Below are 21,823 nucleotides of genomic sequence, written 5' to 3'. Positions count from 1 at the left end.
TAAGTGGGATGTTGACAGCCATGTCAGATGGATGATAAAGAGAATTGGGAGGGGTCTCCTAACTGGGTCATATGAGGATGAATTGAGGAAATTGGGAAAGTTTAGCCTCAAGAAAGAGAAAACTAAAAGAGGAGATGATAGATGTAAGAAGGAAAGCATAGGGGCACAATGCTGGATTTGGAGTCAGAGGACCTGGGTTCAAATTCTGACTCTTCTACTTACTGCTTCTGTGACTTTAGGCAATTGGCCAATCAAAAAGCTTTTGTTAAAAGACCTACTATGTGCCTGGGACTGTACTAGGCACTGGGAATATAAATATAATACACAAAACAATCCCATCTTGCGAGCAGCTTCCGAAGAGGAAATAATATGTGTGTGTAAATGTGTTTTTATCTTAGTACTTAGCACAGTGCCTTCACAGATGCTAGTGAAGTGACTAAATGATATACTTATAAAGCACTTAGCACAGTGCCTAGCACACAGGAGGTACTAGATAAGTGTTGGCTATTGCTATTTTTATTATCATTATTATTAATATAGAAAACTATCAAGTGCAAGTCACCTTGCCTGTGTGGGTCTCAGTTTCCTCACTTGTAATATGAGAGGATTGGCCTCGATAGAAGCCGTGGGCCCCTCTAGCTCTAACTTACGATCCTGTAATATCACAGTGTTGCTGTGGGGACAGTTTAGAGGAGTCTTTCCTCTTCTTCCAGATGACAACTCTCAAAGGAGAAGGGTTTGCAAAGCGATAGAGAACCCCCATGAACAAGACCCCAGATCAATGAGGCATGAGAATCAAACTTACGTCATCCTACCTGAAGAGGGTGACCTCAGATGGAATCTTGGTGCTACCCCTCAACTGCTCAGTTTCTTCATTTGTAAAAATGAGGAATTTGTCGTTAATTCCCACCAAGGTCCCTTCCAACTCCAGATCTAAGTCGGTGGCCAAGAGAAGGTCTGGAAATCGCAGGGAGCAAAAGTGGGCAGACTGCTTCTGGCCTGGAGTACAGGGGAGCATGAGCGAGAAGGAACCACCAGTGCTATGCCAGTGAGGTTGGTCAGGGATGCACCATCTTCTGGAGAGAGCCCAGTCTCCATGAGTGTAAGAACAAAGAGGAGTCAACTGATATTACTCCTTGGGGTAGGAATGACTTTTTTTTTTTAACCTCACTATCTCCTCTGAATATGAATCCAGATCTTTTTCACCAAAGTAGCTATGGTTGGGTTCCTTTTCCTTTGCTTACTCATTTTTATTTTTGTTTTATTTTGAGCAGCTTTTTAAAAATAATCAGGTTTTAATCACGAGTTATGAGTAATGTCGCCCTAGGCCTCAGGTCCTCCCTACTGTCAAGAAGAAATTTAGGATGAGAAGAGGCTTGGAAATTATGCCTGGGGATTACTGAGGGTCCTGTGAAAGGAAAGGCTGGATGAGAAGAAGGACCACAAAGGGAGAGGGCTGCAGAATGGGATGGGGACAAAATCAGGGAGCAGGAGCAACGCAAGGTCTTCTTGAGGTAACTGGGTTAGAGGCATTGGGGAGTAGGAAGCAAGAATTTGCTTGCTATAAAATGGGGAACTTGGAACAGTTAGTAAGTGACTCTTCGATCTGGGATTCCAACCTATGTCTTCCAACTCCAGAGCCAGCACTCCTTAGCATCCTTCCCTGGTGGCGTTTTATTTCTAAAAGGCAATTGGGTTTAAACAGAATACTTTAAAAATAGAAAAAATTCCCCAGCAGTCCCAATCGGGCTATTTTTTTTTGAATGCCATTCGCATTGCCTGGCTGGAGCTGCCCCAAGATCATTAAGGAACAGGAAGCAGGAGGCCCTTTATTATAACCTGAGTTTCCGGCGGGGAAGTCCAATGGCAGAGGTGTCCTGACTTCCCTCGAGCCTATTGTTCCCTAAGCTGTTTGGCTAAGGAAGAGGCTTGGCCTTCTGGACTCTGCCGTCCCCAGCCTCCTCATGGCAGGGCCTCTTGGACAAGTGGGAGAATTTCCTTCTAATAGGGACAATGGCATGCTGGCCTTGCGCCTTCCGTCGCTGCTGGGGTCCTACAGATAGCTAATGCTGCTTCCTTTCTCTTTGTCCTTATGAGCCAGAAAATGCTGTTTCAGGCTTTAAGAAGAGTGTGATATCCTTTCTTCTCCATTCTGGGAATGATTCCTTCAGCTCTGAACAGTGGAAACTGCTTTATAATGTAATTCCTTCGGATCTCTTAGCATTTTTGGTGATCTGGCCAAGCTACAACCTCTCCAGGCCTCAGTTTCCTTATCTGTAAAATGAGATGATTTCCTTTCCACCTCTGATTGTAAATGTGGAGCAGATGCTGCTCTGCATTGTCAGAGGGAACTGCTATATTGATTAAACCCTAAGTGTAGTTAAAAATAAAGTACTTGCTTTCCTGCTTCCTGCTGAAGCCCAACTGGTAGATTGTCTATAGGAAGCTTTTCACAAGCCCCATCGATTATCGCTAATATTAACAAAGCTTGTGTCATGAGATCTGGGACACGGTGGTGCCACCTCATGTTGTGACATTTGGCAGATTCTATACAGTCCACAATCCAAGAAGCATTTGTTAATGCTGGGAATACAGATACAGAGACAGCTAGGTGGTGCAGTGGATAAAGCACTGGCCCTGGATTCAGGAGAACCTGAGTTCAAATCTGACCTCAGTCACTTGACACTTAGTAGCTGTGTGACCCTGGGCAACTTACTTAACCCTCATTGCCCCACCAAAAAAAATATATATATAGATACAACCAAAGATAGCCCCTGCCCTCAAGGAGTTTACGTTCTAATGGGGGTAGGACATTCCATAAAAGGACTCTGAAAGGGGGAAAGTGGGGAGAAAGTACCCAGCTGAGGTCATGGCAGAGGGAAAAGTCCTGGGAATCAGGTTGAGATCTAGGAGAATATGGTGAAGGACAGTGACTTTGGAAAACTCCCTCTACCTGTGCAGGTCAGCAGCTTCTCTGTGACTTCTAGCCTTACAAAATTGCCTGGGCCACTAAAAGGTTAAGTGACTTGTCCAGGGTCACAGAGCCAGTATGTCTCAGAGATATTTCTTGAACCCAGGTCTTCCTAGCTTCAAGGCTGGCCCTTTGTTCATTATACAATCGCATCTGTAAAATGGACAATTTCTCAGGGGCCTTGGTCAGTTTTCAAGAGGCTAAGCTGCAGAGAAGTACCAGCCTTCACTGGATGAGAGAGTTTCTTCATCTGGGAGTCAGTTCCCTAGGTCAGTGAAATTATAGGCCCACTTCCTATCTCTGTCTTAAATCACTTGGTCTTTGTGAGTCTCAGTTTCCTCATCTCCCAGATGGAGATCTTATAGATAATCCAGATGCTACCTATGCGGAAAGTACTCTGTAAAGCCTCAGAGTTATTTAAGAGAAATCAGATTTATTCATTATTATCATTGTTATTGTTATGATTATTATACATTCATAATGCATACTTGTGCTAGCAAGGAGACAGGAAAATATAGCCTGTGCTTACCATTTTTGCTGAACTGACCCGGTAACCACAGTAAAAACAAAACAGGAAGTAATGTCAAATTTCTGTGTATCTGATGTGCAGATGCTTGGAACTCACCAATTGAAGGCGTGGTCCACATGCCTGTGGTCAGTGGGTTTGGAACTAAGGAAGGGGCTGAAGTCTTTATGGTGGGCTCACAAATTACAATAGGACAAAGTTTGGGGGAACTGCATCTCTGTCGCTACTAAATACCCTACAAAAGAGAAAGGAAGTAGCAGCAGGAAAAACAATAAATTCAAGATTGTGAGTAGGAGAATATTGGCTGCTCTAGAAATTTAAGCATACTTGTACATTTAAAAAAAAAATTGTCCTAGCCATTAAGGACTCTAATGGATTCGGGATAGCTCTCTTAAAACCATCAATTAATCATCTTTGCCTACAGATCAGTAAGTAGGACCCTAATTAATTCATTTATAATTCAATTTAACACCAATTTTTTTAATGCACATGCAGGGAACTGTGTTCAGTGCAGGGTATGTGCTTCAGCTTATTTGAACAAATATATTTTTTAAGTCAAGTCAACAAGAATTTATTGAATGCCTACCCAGGCACATAGTGCTTGTGCTAAGCTCTGTGGATAGAAAAGCAAAAGACAGCCTGCACCCCAGGGCTAATGGGGAAGGCTAAAAATGTAGGGGTGTGTGTGTGTGTGTGTGTGTGTGTGGTGTTGCTCAGTCCCACTCTTGGTGACCCCACTGCAGGTATTCATGCCAAAGATACTGGAGGGATCTGCTATTTCCTTCTCCGGCTGGACTATGTAAAAGGGGCTAAAAATACAAAGACAAATCTATAGATAATGGAGATATTGTTCTGTCTCTCCATACCTATTTCCTTCCATAAAGGAGTTCAAGTTCTGCTTGGCTGGTGGGGAGAAAGGGAAGAAGGCACCTGTACCTCAGATAAGTATAAAGCAAAGTGAGGATGATAGGGTCAAAGGATAGAGATAGAAAAGGGGGTTCTAGAAGCATTTGAGGTGGGAGAGAACACTTTGAGCTTCGCTGGGGGCTTGAGGAGGCAGGAATCAGGGAGAGATTTAGGATGGAGGTGGCATTAGAGCCAGCCTCAAAGGAGCAGAAGGATGGACTGGGCTCTATGCATTCATGCGGCCTAAACTAAGCAAATACATGGTCACTGACTTTAGGGGAACAGCCTCAGAGTCAAGTTTAACTGTAATGCAGAACATAAAGGGATAGACTCAGCAATTGTCTTTTCACTGATAGAGGGAACTCCCATTTGAAGAAACATCTAACAATGCCAGCCAGGACCAGTTCAGCAATCTCTAGGCTTAGAGAGTTGCTTTGAGGTTTTCCAGGTCATAGGAGGGACTTAAACCCGGGTCTTGTGCCATCTCTATCCACCATGGTACACTGCCTCTCCACAGGGTCTATAGAACAGAGTGATGTGAAACAAAAAAGCTTTTTAGAGATCATCTCATCCAACCCCCTTGTTCTATCGGTGAGCATGCTGAGGTCCAGAGTGGTGGCATCACCACTATTTTCCTGGGGTCACCTGGCTACTTTCTGTCTCTCTAGCTGTCCAGACTTGAAGGCTAGGTTCTTTTCCCCAGGTCAGATTTCTTCAGGCCTCTCTCATGGTCTTCCCCCCCCCCAACCCTTCCCATATCAGCCCTGCTAACCATTGGCTGATTGTGTTCCTCTCCTTGACTTTCTCCTGCTCACTGTCTGATGATAGGGGCCCCAGCTGCAAAGGACTTAAATGATCTTTTGGTCCGACCCTGCCCCCTCCCCCCACTTCTTTTTTTAGACGAAGCTGAAACACCAAGACAATTCTCTCACATGGTCACAGAGCTGGTAAGCCACAGTGGCTAGTAGCCACACTGGGTTTGGAACTCGGAACCTCTGACTCCAACTCTTGGGTTCCTCCCACGGTCCCATGATGTCATCTTCCAGGTGTCCTTGGAAAGAAAGAAGCAGAGGTTCACCAGCCAGATCCTTAGCGGTTGGCCCACATCTGCAGAGCTAGCCTGATGGAGGGGCACTGGCTCCCTTTGCCTGGATTCTGGTCCACTATATCTCCCTTGTCGAAAAAGGTCTTGGATAGCTCTCTGGGTGTAGGCATGGGCTCATCCACCCCTCCCACAAGAATGCAGAGGAACAATCTCCTTTTAACTTCCAACAGACCATCCAGGAACCTCCTCAGCCAGGAAATCTCAGCTGGACAATGATTAGTCATTAAGCCTCCTTGTTCCTTCTTTTAGTGCCAGAACCCTGCAGATGGCCCTGCTTTCATAGAAAATACCTGCTTCATCTCTTCCAGGGACCCAGTAGCAGGTTTTTTCTCTTCTGTAGGGCAGTTCTGGTGTTCGGCTGGAGCTGAGAAAGAACACTTGTGTAAGGGGCAGCTAGGTGGCGCAGTGGATAAAGCACTGGCCCTGGATTCAGGAGGACCTGAGTTCAAATCCAGCCTCAGACCCTTGACACTTACTAGCTGTGTGACCCTGGGCAAGTCACTTAACCCTCATTGTCCAGCAAAAACAAACAAAAAACACGTGTGTACCATGGGGAGGGAGAGGTTCAGCCTTGCCGGGAAGAAGGTCCGAAGGAGCACTCCTTCCTGCTCTCCTGAAATTATGTCGCTCCAGTGGTCTCCAATATTTTTGGAAGATCCCTTGGCATGGATCCCCAGGTGATACTAGTTGTACTGTTAACTGTTGATCTGAGAAAAGCTTCTGTGAATTTAATATTGCTTTTAGATGAATTTACAGTTTACTAATTACACTAGGACATATATATGTATGTGTGTGTATATATATATTATATATATTATATATATTATATATATTATATATATATATATATAGTTGAAAAATAGTAATACAGATATGTACAAGACACACTATTTGTTCTCTCCGGAAAGTCTCTTGACTTATTGATGACCCTGAGTCATTTCAAACTAGTGGAACATAAGCTGCAGGAAGGCAGGTACTGTCTCACCTTGGTCTTTGTCTTCTCAGCACCTTGAAGGGTAGGTACCCAGCACACAGCCAGTGCTCAATAAAGGCACACAGATTGATTTAAAGAGAGAGCAGCTCTGATTGTTTTGCAGATTTCAGACACTGGAAGTCTGGTTGAAGTGGTCAAAGTTTCAACCTTAGATTCTGGATTCAAGGTCCTCTCATCCCCCAGATAACTCTTTGGCCTCCCAGGGATCCATGGCTGCCCAGGTGGGGAACCATTACAACACAGCGCAATCCCATTTGAAAGGGCATCGCCATGTTCAAGGCTGTGTGCCCATGTACGCACAGTGGAGATTCACACTGACGGTCCATTGAGTCTGCTGTGCCTCAGTTACATCATGATGGAAGTGCATGCTAGATCCTAAATCACAAAGCACTTGGTGCACACGTGGGTTATTACCCTTGTCCCTTGACCAGGGACATCAGCAATAGCACTAGCATTCCAATGAATTAAGAAACTAATGCAGTTTTATCAGTGGAAATGACTTTGCTGCTGTGCCCTAAGGACCCTGGGGACTTTCCATCTGACTTATAGCTGAAGCCTTCTGTGTGTTGTGTCTGCTGTTAGAAGGAGAGCAGAGGCTGTCTTGCTTTTCTCTATATATCCCCAGTGCTCTAGTAAGCATTCAGTAACATCCTTCCTTCCTTCCTTCCTTCCTTCCTTCCTTCCTTCCTTCCTTCCTTCCTTCCTTCCTTCCTTCCTTCCTTCCTTCCTTCCTTCCAAGAGGTGGTTTAATCCAGAGATGTCTTGGTAGTTTGGAGTCATGTTGAAAGATGACCTGTGGGAGCAGCTAGGTGGCGCAATGGATAGAGCACTGGCCCTGGAGTCAGGAGGACCTGAGTTCAAATCTGGCCTTAGACACTTGACACATACTAGCTGTGTGACCCTGGGCAAGTCACTTAACCCCAATTGCCTCACCAAAAAAAAAAGAGTTAACCAGACATCGTTATTACTCTTGGGTCAGCCCAGGCAGGCTAGTATAGAAGGACAATTGGACTTTGGAAGGAGAAGACTAGGGTTCATATTCTGGAAAATTGATTTAGAACTGAAAGTTACCTTAGGGACCCTGGAGTCCAGCTCCCCCATTTTATATATGAGAAGACCGATGTGACAACTTCACCAGGCTCACTACCAAGCATCTAAGGTGGAATTTGATTAGGGGTCCAGTGCTCTCTACATGACCTCATGCATACCAGGTGATTCTAAGTATGAGATCATGGATTGCTTCCGTTGCTTTCAAGAAGAATGCAGTTCCCTTTTTACAGAGTTGCCCTTTCAAGCTCACCAAAGAACATGAGATATTCAGCTTGGAAAAGCGAGTACTCTGCCTAATCTGGGGTTGTTTCCAGATGTACCGTCCATAGTCAGTAGATAGGTGATTCTGGGGAGGCAATGCCACTTATAGAATGCAGGAATCGAGTTGGCTGCATACTTAGCAGGTTCAAAGTTAAATAGGAAGAATGAAATTCTAGAATGTTCAAAGTGGAAGGAGCTTAGAGACCCCACCCGTAGCTCAAAGATTCATGCCTACGTTGGACTTCAAAGACCTGAGTTCAAATCCCAACCATGCCAACAAGCAAGTCGCCGAATTTCTCTTTGCTACAGTTTCCTTATTTGCAGTATGTGGGAGGGGAGCTAGATGAGCTCCGAGGAGCCTTCCCACCGTAGACCTATGCTCCTGTGACACACAACACAGCCTCTCTGACTTTGTAGCCGGGTTTCAGGTGTTGGCTGTGGCCAACCAGGTGGTGAGTGTTTCTGACCCTTGGCTAGGCTGGTCCTCAGATGATCGCCACAATGCTGTGTGTGAGGCCAGGGCACTAGAGGCAGGCAACTCTTCCCAAGAAGAGAAGCCATATTGGTACTTGGCTAATTCACAGCACCTGTGATCTCATCGATGCCATTACACCTTCCAGAGGTACCCAGGGTAGTCCATCCATGTCTTTGCAACCTGGATGACTCCTGTTCATCTACTCCTATAAAGCCTCCCAGGAGGTACTCCCAGGGTGCCGAGAGGGGTTTCCTTTAGATACAAATGGAACGTAAGCTTGTTATTCCTCAAACTCTCCACGTTACTTAAGCAATAAGCATTTACTAAGTGTCTACCATATGCCAAGGATGGCCCAAAGTACTGAGAATATAAGGACAAAAATAAAAGTCCTTGTTCTCAAGAAGCTTACATGCTATGACCTTCCATGTCTTTCCACCTTTACTCTTTCCAATCTGCCCTTCATACTGCTTCCAGAATCAACTAATCAGCATTTATTGCACTCCTATTGTGTGATTCATGCATTGTGCTAGGTGCTCGGGGTACACATATAAAAGTGACCTTGTCGCTGCCCTCCAGAAGCTGACAAATCAATGAAGAAGACATGTACCCATAAAAATACATATAAAACCAATATAATAAGGTGATTCGGGGTGGGAAAGACATGACTACCTGGGGGAATTAGGAACAGCCTCATGTATGTAGTCAATGGTACTTGAGGTGAGCTTCAGAGGAAGTCAGGGATGCAGTTTCCAGGTGGAAGTAGAGAGGGAATCTCTTCCACAAGTGAGGCAGGCACAGGCCATGAGGTGAAATGACCTATGACCACCGTATCTCCTTTCTGGTCATATATCTTTCAGATATATGTATCTCTTGCATAATTCTTGGTGAGTAATGTGTCACAGCCTGCCCACGTGCCTCTTTGCCCTTTGGATGACTCACAGCTTTGTTTTAAAGAGCTATCTGATGACTTATCAAATAATAAGATGATAAATTTGTATAGCATTTTATGAATTAAAAAAGGTTTACATAAACTATTTATTTATTTATTTTCGGTGAGGCAATTGGGGTTAAGTGACTTGCCCAGGGTCACACAGCTAGTAAGTGTTAAGTGTCTGAGGCCGGATTTGAACTCAGGTCCTCCTGAATCCAGGGCCGGTGCTCTATCCACTGCGCCACCTAGCTGCCCCTACATAAACTATTAGCAGTGGCATTGATTGACCACATTGGATTATTTGGTATAGGAATCACCCTCTTCCACTCCCCACTGTAATCATTTAGCTTAGAGAATTTAAAGGCTGGAGAGGGGTGTGGAGCAAAAGTTGTATGACCAATCCATGAATAAAAGCTAACACTCAGAAGCTAGTGACTATTTTAAAAAAAAATCTTGTCACCTTAATTTCTGATTACATCCTCCCCTTTCTCTTTACAAGTGAATCATCCCTCGTAACAGAGGTGGGGTTTTTTTGGGGGGGGAGAGGAGCAGTTAAGCAAAACTAACCAATACATTAAACGTGCCTGCCAGCATATGCAATATTCTATACCCATAATCCCCCACCTCTGGAAAGATGGGAGGGAGATGCATGTTCTTAAGTTTTCTCTGGGATAAAGCTTGGTCACTATACTTACATGTAGTTCATTTTGGGATTCTCTCCACTGGTGTCTTTGTGTATATTGTTTTCCTGGTTCTGCTTGTTTCTACTCTATATCTATTCTATGTCTTCCCATGCTTCTCTGACTTCTTCATAGTTGTTGTTTCTTATGGTGGAATAGCTCCTCATTATAGTCACGTGCCACAGTTGGTTTAGCCAATTTCCCCAAACGGTGCCCCCTCCCCCTTTGTTCCCAGTTCTTCATTCCCACCAAACCAACTGTTATGAAGATGTTGGAACATGTGGCATCTCGTTTGATATCTCCACTAGATTATGAGCTTTAATTGTCATTAGATTATGAGCTTCTTAAGGGCAGACCTGACACAGAATAGGCACTTAATAAATATTTGTTGATTTGACTTGACCTGGGGGGATGGTGATTAGCTATTTGAGAGGGAACTTGATATAGCGGAAAGAGAGCTAGACTGTCCTTCAGTTTCCTAACCTGCAAAATGGGGATAATAATAACATCTACCTTGCAGGGGTGTTGTGAGGAAAATCCTTTGCAAACATTAAAATCATTGTCACTGTTATTCTATTTATTCTAGTTCTGGACTCAAGCCACTCACTGGTTCTACACGTTTGGACGGGTCATTTCCCTTGTCTGGGTCTCAGCTTCCTCCCCTACGAGAATGAAGTTTTGGACAAGATGATTGCTGGAGTCCCTTTGATCCCTGACCTTCCATCATTTGACAGCTTCAGTGGAATGGTACGCATGAAGGGGTGGATTATGGGAACATGGGTCTGCACTTGGAACCTCAGAGGCTACTAAGTCCAACCTCATTTTACAAATAAGGAAACTGAGGCCTAGAAAAGACTTTCCCAAGATCTACTAACAGGAAGAAATCAGGGCCAGAGGTTGGATTTGAGGTTAGAGGTCTTCTTTACTCCATTGTACCCACAATCCCTCCAAAGAGGCTATGACCACCAGGAATCCCAGGCCTGAAAGGAATACTTCACTAAAATTATTCACACTGCGTGTACATGCCAGCCCATCTGGGGTGCCGTCTGGGTGGCCTGCCAATACGTAGCACACCAAAAGGTAAAAGGGATTATTTAAAATTGGACATACCAGGAACACCCTCGCTTTCAAGAAAAGTGCTACATGGGTGGAAACAGGTTTTTCTTAAATTTCTTCCAACATACTCCCACAAAATAAACTTCTCAGGTCCTAATTTCTCAGTTGGGAAAGGTCTGTAGTCAGCCAGAGAAGGCAGACTTGGACGTCAGTGACTTAGGAAGGCTTCCAGTTCATATTCAAGGTAACTCCCTTGGTGCCAAGGCCTTGGAAGTTTGCACATGATGATTTTTATGGATGCATGCACAGTCCACGTGCTCTCTACTTTGACTGACCATGCAAGGTATAGAAAGCTCTAACTTTGCAGTTGTTGCCACCTGCATCAACTTTTTATAATTTGATCCTGAAAAGGCAGCACATTGGTGGTTTCTTGTTCCCTCCATGTAGTGCCACAGGGAAGATTCATCCATTCTTTGGGTTTTCTCCCCAAAACCAAACAAATCAACAACAGACATGGTCTAGTCTTTAAATCTGGGGTGGAGGGGAAGGTGGAAGGTGAACTGGTCACATAGTGAGAGCAATGATGACAGCCCCCTACAGTCACGAGAACCCTCAGGCAAGGGAAATGTACTCACATGTTGGTGCATTTATGTTAGGGGATAAAAAGAAGGCAGGTGCAGATGGTTGCAAGCACAGTTCTCTTAGAGCATTGGAGTGGAAAGTGCACTAGATTTTGAATTAAAGGGACCTCGGTTAGCATCCTGGCTATTGTGGACCAGGGTATTGGTAGGTAGAGCTGGGGAGGTGTAAGTTGAGATGGCAAGGTGCTAGAGTGGATAAAGTATCGGACTTGGAGGAAGACACGAATTCGAATCTTGTGTGACCCTGGGCAACTTCACTTCTTGTGCCTCCGTTTCCTTATCTGTAAAATGGGCATAATCATAGCCCACAGTTCCCAGAGTTGTTGTGAGAACCAAATAGGAAAATGTCTTATCTACATTAAAGATAAGTTATTAAATTATTATCTACATTAAAGGTGGGCTTTTCAAACCTCAAAGTCCCATAGAAATGCCAGCTATTACTGTTGTTCTCATGACTATTGTTGTCATCTCTCCAGCTTTCCACATCAGGTGGAGGAGACCCAGGGGAATTGGAATCTGCTTTGCCCCCAGGTGGTTAGATGTGGGCAAAGAGGATATCAAAGCAGTTCTGATCTAAGAATAGCCGGCTAAGAGCATCTAAGTGGCCAGTGGTTCCCACTACCTGGGCACTCCGGAGAGGCTCTTTTTTTTTGTTTGTTTGTTTGTTTTGGTTTTTTTTTTTTGGCTCTTCTTTGAATAAGCATTTTTTTTGGCTCTTCTTTGAATAAGCATTTTTTTGGCTCTTCTTTGAATAAGCATTTTAAAGCACCTGCTGTGTGTGCGCTTAGGCACTGAAGCTACAGAGAAAACAAAGTAGTCTCTGCTCTCCAGAAACTTCCATGTAATTGGATTCTTATCTGGGAGCCTCACTTCCTTCATCTGTAAAGTGAGGTGCTGAGACCCAACTCTAAGGGTCCTAATGGCTCTAAATGCTCTGGTTTAGACCTTGAATTTGTAGAGAGGAAGTGAAAAGAATAGACTTGGAAGTCAGCTGACTTGGTTGGGTTCAAGTCCTGGCTCCAATATTTATCTTCTCAGAACCTTGATCCCTAAAATGGGGATCATAGAATTTAGAGCTGAAAGTGTCCTCCTCAGAGACTATCTAGTCCAACCCTCATTTATTCTTTTTTTTGGGGGGGTGAGGTAATTGGGGTTAAGTGACTTGCCCAGGGTCACACAGACAGTAAGTGTTAAGTGTCTGAGGCCGGATTTGAGCTCAGGTCCTCTTGACTCCAGGACCGGTGCTCTATCCACTGTGCCACCTAGCTGCCCCTAACCCTCATTTATTCTTGAGGAAATTGAGGCACAGAAGATTAAGAGGCATGCCCAGCATCCCAGAGGTAGACTGTAGTAATGCTTGGATTTGAACACAAGACCTCTATTGCTGCCCCTGTAACTTAAAGCACTCTGTCATGGGTGGGGAGAAACTCTGCAAGTTCTTAGCCAATGAAACAAGAAATCATATGGAAAGGTAGGTGATATGGTGGAAAGAAGTGACCGAATCCTGGCCCTGGGCCTTGATCCAGGCTGTCCCATGCCTAGAATGCACTCCCTTCTTACCTCTGCCTTTTACAATCCCTAAACATCTTTCATGGCTTAGCTCAAGAGCTAACTGAAGGCCTTTCCCAAGGCCCCAGCTGTTCGTGCCTTCCCACCTCCTCTCCTCCATTTGACTAGAAGTTATTGTCTTAGATTTTATATTTGTGACTCACAGGAAATACTGCTTAGCACAGAATAAGCACCCAATTTGTCAGTCAATAAACATTTATTAAGTGCCTACTATGTGCCTGGTACTGTGTTGAGTGCTGGGGAACACAAAAAGTAGCAAATAGCAGTCCCTGCCCTGAAAGGAGCTGGTGATTTAATGGGAAAGACTACAGGCAAGCCCCCCCCTTCCCTCCTCCCTCACCCCCTCTCACCACCCCCCACTATAGAAAGGATAAATAGGAAACAATCAAGAGGGAAAGCACAAGAATTAAGAGGGTTTGGGAAAGGCTTCCTGGAGAAAGTGAGATTTTAGTTGAGACTTGAGGGAAGCCAGTTGGCTTTGCAAATATCTTTTTGTTAATTAATTTGGTATTTAGTTATATGTCAACATATTATTTCTCCTGAGAGAATGTAAGCTCCTTCAGGGCAGGGACTTTTATTTTTTGTTTTTCTATTCCCAGCATCTCAAATAGTGCCTGGCATAAGGGGCAATTCTTAATTAACCTTGGTTGACTACCACCAACCAGCCAATGACCTTGAATCAGCCACAACCTCTTGGGATTCAGTTTCTCCATCTGTAAAACAAGGAAGTTGGAATGGATTGTTTTCCACTTAACAAAATTATGGTTCTTATTCTTTTTAAAAATTAGTTAACTTATAAATACCTGCCCTGGGGTGTCAAGTATTGTGTGTTCAGTTATTGATTATTTTTATAAGTAAGTAGAAAATAAGCTCATTGAGGGCAGGAACTATCATCTTTCCTTCCTTCCTTCCTTTCTTCCTTCCTTCTTTCCTTCTTCCCTCCCTCCCTCCCTCTCTCTGTATCCTCAGCATGTAGCACCATTCTTGTCACATAGTGGGCTCTTAATAAACAGTTGTTGGATTGAACTGCACTCTTATATTATACACACACACACCCACACACACACACACACACACACACACACACACACACACACACACACACCCCTCCACACGCCCTACAGCTAAAACAGCTCTTTTCTTTTAATCCGGACGCTGTTTTTGGAAATTACAGTGATATAAACAAGAGCTGAAGGGTGACTAACATCTGCGTTAAAGACAACCGCCTTTGCCCTTTTGCAAATGTCAGTCTGGCCAGTCATTATTTTGGGGGGACTCGTCATCAAAGGGTAAACCTGATGTGTAAGCAGATAGCATTTTTTGGAAGATTTCCTGCCTAACTACGGGATGGTTAGAACACTGAAATAAAGCAGACCAGTGAGTTCTGCAGACAGCTGCATGAGGTTTTTAACACCTGGAGCGCAGAAAAGAAACTATTGTGTTTTTGTTTTGTTTTAAAAATTACACTTTTGGTTCTTTTTGGTCTCGTTCCCCCTCTTGGGTTACTTTGTTTTCAGTTGTTGCAAACTCCATTAACCCCTTGAGTTCAGGACGCTTCATGCTCAGAAAGGCTTTCGTAGATTAACGTTGGGAGAGCCTTCCCTGGAAACCTTAGCCGCATTCTTGTACAGAAACTTTTCTCCGGCCTAAGACAGTGGCGCCCTTTTCTGGATACAGGCAGTTTTCTGAAGTCTCCCATCCACCCGGGTGGGCTGTTTGTTTGCAGCCCCACGGGCTGTTAAGGGTAATACCTTCGCATTTCTGACATTCTGCTTTGGAGGAGGGGGGCGGGGAAGGGGCGGGGCGCTGCTGCCCAGACTCGAGGGCCCCTGCGCCCTCCTCCCGGTTCTTAGACCTACTGGGTGTCGGTCCCTGCCTGGGCCAGTCCACTCCCCCAATGCCCAGGGCTGGATTCCCGTGCATGACCTCGCTTCCTCTGGATGTGCGATCTGATTGGCTTGGCTTGGGATCCCCATGGCAGGCAGCGCTAGAGAGGCCCCAGGTTTGGGGGGAGGGGGGTGGCTCACGCCAGAGAAATGCAGCCCCTGAGCTCGCTTGACCTGCTCCATCCTCCCGGGCTTTTCAAGTCAAAGAACTCAGACTTCCTGAAATTGTTGCACTGGATGTAAGCTTAGCCTCCTTGAGAAGCTGCTGGCTTGGGGGGGGGGGGGAGTGAGGGGGGGCAGGACGAGAGGGGAGGCGGGAGGGGGGATGGAGAGAAACTTCAGCCTTGCACACCCCAGAAAAGGGTGAGCCGGAGACTGCGCGGAGCCCCGCGATGCAGGAGACGTGCCCGCGCGCTGGCTGCGCCCGAGAGCCTGCCTTCTCCTAGGGGAACGGGACTCGGCTCCGGGCTGGCCCCCGGCCTCTTGTCCTGTGGGTGTGATGTGAGGGGTTGGTTGGCCGGCCGGCCGGCGGGGCTGGGCAGGGCAGGGCAGGGCAGGGCAGGGCAGGGCAGGGCAGGGCAGCGGATCGCTGCTGAGCGAGCAGCGAGCTCCCGGGAAGCCCGCACACTTGTCCACCTCCCTTCGCGCCTGCTAGAGAGCCCAGGAGCCGAGCTCGCTTCCTCCCCGCGGCCCCACGCAGGACCCAGGTGGCCCAGAGAGGGGGTGAGTGGGAGCCGCTCCCCACGTTTGGGGCAGGGAGGGAGGGGGCGGGACAAGAGCAAGGTCCCTGGACAAAGCCAGCTCTGCAGAGGGACGCACGCTCTGGCCCGGTGGGAGGTGGGGGCGTGAGCAGCCCCCCGGGGCATCTGCACCGCGCTCGGGGTGGGGGGGGGTAGTCCCTTGTTTACCGGCTCGGCGGGCGCTTCGGGGCTGCCCGGGAGACAAACCCTATTAGCGACTGCTTTCCCGGGCTCGAACTCAACCCGGGTGTTTTTGTAGCTTTCCCCTGTTTGTTACGAAGCGGATCTGGAAGGAGAGGCGTAGGAGGGGGAGCCAGGGCGACTCTCCCCTGGACTCCAGCTCTTCCACCGTCCCTACCCTTAGCCTGCGCTTGGGGAGCCCCTGCGGGGTGCTGCCACTCCCAGACGCTGCTGGACGTCCTCGGTGCCTCCGGGCACGACCCTTTGGAGCTCCGTGCACCTCCACAGGAGGAGCAGGGACAGAACTCGGAAACTATCCTTCCTCAGCTGAGGACACAGAGGCTTAGCGCCTGGCTCAGGGTGTCAGAGGTGAGATTTGAACCCAGGGCCTCCAAGTCCAGACGCTCTTTCCATCACACTGCCCCTCGGGGCTCAGACTGCATCAGGTTCCTCTTACGGGCTGTTGTTTATATGTCTACATGCAAATGGGGCTTCAGGGGAAGGACGTGCGCGCAATAACAGCACACTGGATCTAGAAGAGAAACGTTATAAAAACTGAGTTAATAATCGGGGCTCACCCCCCACCCCCAGTCATATGACGTCTCCTCCCTCTCCGCGCCCCGCTCTTCTTTTGTGTCTGTCAGCAACAAGTAGGGAGAGTATTTATAGAAGGCTCTGCAATCCTGTGGTGCAGCAAGGTTTCAATTACCCCGATTTCCCATATGACTAAATGCAAGTCCTCCGTGCTGTCTGCTGCTGAGATCCACATGGGCAGTTTGAAGGAGCCCGTGGCCGAAGCTGGCACCTCTGACCCACTGGGCGACAGCCCTGGCAGAGGGGAGAATTGGAACATGGAAAGGCAGAGCTAGGAGGGAGTCGGGTAGCCCAGCCCCACTCATTTGATCTGTGAGGAAGACTGAGGCCCAGACAAAGAGAGTGACTCTCTTAAGTTCACACAGACTCTAACTACCGGCATCCCACCCCCGACAAGGACTCAGAGATTTAGGGCTGGAAAGAGGACTAGACTAGGTCATCTAGACCAACACCTTTCTTTTATGGAAGAGAAAACAGAAGGCAGAGCAGGGAAGGGACTTTCCCAAGGCCACCCAGACCTTCGAAGGGCAGAGTCAGAACTGGAAACCAGGTTCTCTGACGGCCAAAGCACCAGTCATCCCATTACACCAAGCTGCTTCCAGTTATTCCTTCCTTCCTTACGTGGAAGAATCAGGCCAAATTTAAGTCAGGCAAACCTGCAGGGCCTAATTTGTATTTGGAAGAAAATAAACAGAATTTTTGTGGGCCCTGGGAAAGGGCCAACAGAGTAGGCTAAGGGACCTGAATGATGCAGATTGGGTCATTCATTGTTTTTAACACCACTGCTCCTGCAATAGCATTTGTTTCATTGAGTTGTTTAAATTTTCCGGCCTCCCCAGGAGAGCCCTCACTCAGCCAGCCTGAGACACACTGGGGGTTGGCCCCGTAGGTGGCAATCCTGACACCAGCTTGGGCCAGGGATGACATTTCTTTCCCCCAGATGCTGCTAGATTTCACACAGTACTGTAGTGAGCTGGTAAATTCCTCTCCTTGGTCAAAGGCAGCCCGTTTTCACAATACAAAGCAATAGGTCAGGGCAGGAGGCAGGGAGAACCCAACTTAGAACTTTCAGAGAAGCTCTAATTACCCTCCATTTAAAATTAGCTGGCAGGAGGGAATGAGGTTCCTCTCTCTCTCTCTCTCTCTCTCTCTCTCTCTCTCTCTCTCTCTCTCTCTCTCTCTCTCTCCCCCTCCTCTCTCCCCCTCTCCCTCTCCCTCTCCCTTTTCCTCTCCCTCCTTCCCTCCCTCCCTCTCTCTCTCTCTTCTTCCTCTCCCTCTCCCTCTGTCTCCAAAGGACTTCTTTTGGTATGTGCATGAGAAAGACCCACCTTGTCTCCCAGAAGACCTTTGCTAGTTTATGCCTTCTGGTTTTGATTTTTGTCCTCATATATTTAGTTCTTTTTTTTTCTTTTTTCTTTTTTTCTTTTCTTTTTGCAGGGCAATGAGGGTTTAAGTGACTTGCCCAAGATCACACAGCTAGTAAATGTCAAATGTCCGAGGCCAGATTTGAACTCAGGTCCTCCTGAATCCAGGGCCAGTGCTTTATTCACTGCACCACCTAGCTGACCCCTGTCCTCATATATTTCTTAAGCTAGGTGGCACAGTGGATAGTGCTCTGGGCTGGGAATCAAGAAGACTCATCTTCCTGTGTTCTCAAATCCAGCCTCAGACATTTCTAAGCCGTGTGACCCTGGACAAGTCACTTCACCTTGTTTGCCTCAGTTTCCTCATCTGTAAAAGTGATCTGGATAAGGAAATGGCCAACCACTCCAGTATCTTTGCCAAGAAAACCCTGAGTGGGGCCACAAAGAATTGGGCAGGCCTGAGAATTTGGCCCTGGAGCTAGCCCTTCAGGTAGCTATATGCTTCTCAGACACACCTGGCCAGCCATTGTAGAACCACAACTTTTTCATCAGTTCCTCATTCTTTACTGGAGGCCCGAAGTTGAAGTAGTCTGCTCATGGGCACAGTAATACAGGAGCCAAGACTGGGGCCCTGGCCCTTTGCCGTGAACTGATTGCATTGTGATATTTCAGCCTCACCTCTGAAGGCTGTGACCATCAGTGGCCTGAAATACATCATAGATTAGGACATGGGCAGGTAATGACGACTCTGAGCTGTAATCTCCTGGTTGGTGAAATAGGGACAACCAAACATAATAATTCACAGAGTTTGGGTGAGGCCAGATGGGCTGAGTACAATCACTCTGCTAGGCGACGGTCCTCAAAGGTTGAAGAGCGATGGGCTCACTCTCATGAGGCAGCTAAATAGCAAAGCTACTAGCTTGGCTGGACCTGGGGTCGAGAAGAGCTGAGTTCGAATCCTGCCTCAGTGGTTGTTTGATCCTGGGCAAGCCACTTAACCTCTGTTTGCCTTACTTTCCTCATCATAGCATCTGCCTCACAGGGTTATTATGAGGAATGATAAAGCACTTTGCAAACCTTAAAGTCCCATTATTTGTGGAGGATCCGGTGTCCTTTCCATCCTACTATACTTCCTCTCAATGAAACTCTCTGAGACTCGGTGAAAAATTGAGATATTTGCCTTACCTCCTTCATAGGGTTGTTTTGAGAAAAATACTTGTAAATCGTCAGAACAATTTAGAAAGGTTGAGTCATTATCGTTACTTGACTCCTCTAGCTTTCAATAGAATTCATTAAGCTAAGTCCCCTCATTATACAAATGAGGAAACAGGCTGAGAGGGGTCAGTGACTTGGCCACTGTCACCCCCATTGGCTTTGACTGTAAATTCTCCATTTTCTGTTTTGGCATACGGCTTTCTGTGCTTCATAGAGCTTCTACCCAAAAGGCTGGAGACCTTCATCTGATTGTTTTAATATTTCAAGGATATCCATGCAGTGATCGGGTTTTCACAGCTTTCACACCTTAACAAAGAACCCATATTCCCCAAAGAATCCCCCATGCCCCCAACACACTGGATAAGGGATGTAAATATTTAGCATAAATATAAAACGTGTCAATACAAATTTAATACAAAGCATATCAATACAAATCAATATCAACACAGTTTTTTTTTTTTTTTAATGTTCACATAGACCCAGAAAAGGACTTTGTGAGCTTGAGAAAGGACCTTGGTAGCTACTTGGGCTTCATTTACAAGTGAGCAAACTTGAGACCCAGGGAGGGTGGGTGGTCTCCGGTAGAGCCAATGATCTTTCCACTCATGTTCTTCCTAACGGGACTTGACTCAAAGACTGTGCCTCCCTAATCTCTGAGGCAGCCCATTTCACCCCTAGACCGCTCTGACAGCTGGGAAAGTTTTTTAGACCTCAAGCCCAAGTTTGCCTCTCTCAGGAGGCCTAACAGAGCAAGGCCAATCCCTGCCCTATGCAGTGACCCTTCAGAAACTTGAAGAAGACTGTCACTTTCTCTTCTAGTCTAAGGAGTTTTTCTATGTCTTGCCCTGGAGGCTCTTCACTGAACCAGATCTGGACCCTTTAGTATATAAACGCCCTTCCTAAAATATGATGATGCCTCTCCCTTTGTCTGTGGAGACAAGTTTGTGGTTCATTACCTGGGAGTCTCCTTGCTTTTGCTTCCTTTTGAAAGAGATTCCGGTCTCAGAGACTGTTATGGTCCAGTATAAATGGTTCTCCTCAGATTATCTTTACTGATAAATGCCATTTGAAAATAATGCTGATGGGCCAGAGTGTGAAAGGGTCTTCCTCTTTCTTTCTCCTTCTGCCTTTCCTTCTGCCTTGTTCTAAATGCTTGTATGAGATTTAGCACCTTCCATAAGTATAATCTTTGGAAGAGCCAATCCGAACGGGAAGTTTGCAGATTTCTGGAACTTTTTTTCTAACTGCCCACGTTGACTTTTTCAAATCTCTGTGTTTCCATATGCTTTTGTGGTCTCGGAAAACCTCGGAAAACCCTGAGAGGTTTTTTTTGTTTGTTTTGTTTTGTTTTTTGGTAGGGTTTGTTTTGGGTTTTTTCCTCCCTAAGAAAGGGAAAAGAACCTATTTTGGATCTTCTTCCAATGATCTTTCACTGATGGAAACTTTTGGAAAGTTTGGATAGTGGAAAGAAAGTGTAGGGGCAGCTAGATGGCCCAGTGGATAAAGCACCAGCCTTGGATTCAAGGAGGGCCTGAGTTCAAATCCAGCCTCAGACGCTTGACGCTTATTGGCTGTGTGGCCCTGGGCAAGTCACTTAACCCTCATTGCCCTACAAAAAAAGAAAGAAAGAGAGTGTACAGGATTTAATGTTAGGACACTTGAGTGTCTAGGCTTATAGGTTTAGAGCTAGAAGGGACTTTAAAACCTGTCCAAACCAACCTGCTCATTTTCCAGGTGAAGAAGCTGAGGCTTAGAGATGTTAAGTGAGGTGATCAATGGTTACACAGCTAGTAAGTATGGGTCTTTCCAACTCAGGGCCCAATACTCTACCAGGGATTTTTCCCCATTTCTTTTATTTTATTTTTTTTTAAAAAATAATTTAATTTTTAATTTTTCCCAATTACATGTAAAATTTTTGAACATTTTAAAAAAAATTTGAGTTCCAAATTCTCTTCCGTCCTCTCTTTCCCCTCCCCCTTCCCTGAGACAGTAAGCAATTTGATATAGGTTATGCATGTGTAGTCATGCAAAACATATTTCCATATTAGTCACGTTGTGAAAGAAAACAAAAAAACCCACAAAAAGGTGAAAAATAATATGCTTCGATCTGCATTCAGACTTTATCAGTTCTTTCTCCAGAGGCACATAGTATTTTTCATCATGAGCCCTTTGGAATTGTCTTGGATCATTGTATTTCTGAGAATAGCTAAACCATTTGCTGTTGATCACTGTAGAGTATTGTTACTATGTGCAATGTTCTTCTAGTTCTGTTCACTTCACTCTGCATCAGTTCATGTAAGTCTTTTCTTATATCGTAATATTATTCCATCACAATCATATACCACAATGTGTACAATCATTTCCCAATGGCTAGGCATCCCCCTCAATTTCTAATTCTTTGCCACCAGAAAAAGAGTTGCTATAAATATTTTTGTACAATACATTAATCTGTCCTCTCCTTCCTTCCTCTCTCTCTCTCTCTCTCTCTTTCTTTCTTTTTTCTATGGTATACAGACCTAGCAGTGGTATTCCTGGGTCAAAGAGTATGCACAGTTTTATAGCCCTTTGGGCATAGTTCCAAACTGCTCTCCAGAAAGAATACCAGGGATTCTTAAATTTTTTTGTATATTCATGGACTTCACTGGCAGTTTGGGTAAAGCCTGTGGATCCCTTCTCAGA

The 21,823-nt window shown here is 45.8% G+C and overlaps 1 protein-coding gene across 2 annotated transcripts in view; it reads left to right on the top strand.

Annotated features, from left to right (window-relative positions):
• Positions 1-21,823, top strand: part of PRR5L (proline rich 5 like) — a 141,339-nt gene that overhangs the window by 21,077 nt on the left and 98,439 nt on the right. The window contains exon 2 of one of the 2 annotated variants that reach the window (XM_043972776.1): positions 10,486-10,646. In XM_043972776.1, coding sequence (XP_043828711.1) covers positions 10,587-10,646 — 60 coding nt within the window. In that variant the 5' untranslated portion in view covers positions 10,486-10,586. Of the gene's footprint in view, positions 1-10,485; positions 10,647-15,225; positions 15,291-21,823 lie in introns of those variants that run through there. The other variant, XM_043972777.1, reaches the window with a different exon arrangement.

Source organism: Dromiciops gliroides, chromosome 6, assembly GCF_019393635.1.
Source record: "Dromiciops gliroides isolate mDroGli1 chromosome 6, mDroGli1.pri, whole genome shotgun sequence".
Classification (NCBI taxonomy): domain Eukaryota; kingdom Metazoa; phylum Chordata; class Mammalia; order Microbiotheria; family Microbiotheriidae; genus Dromiciops; species Dromiciops gliroides.
This window is presented reverse-complemented; position numbering and strand designations above follow the sequence as displayed.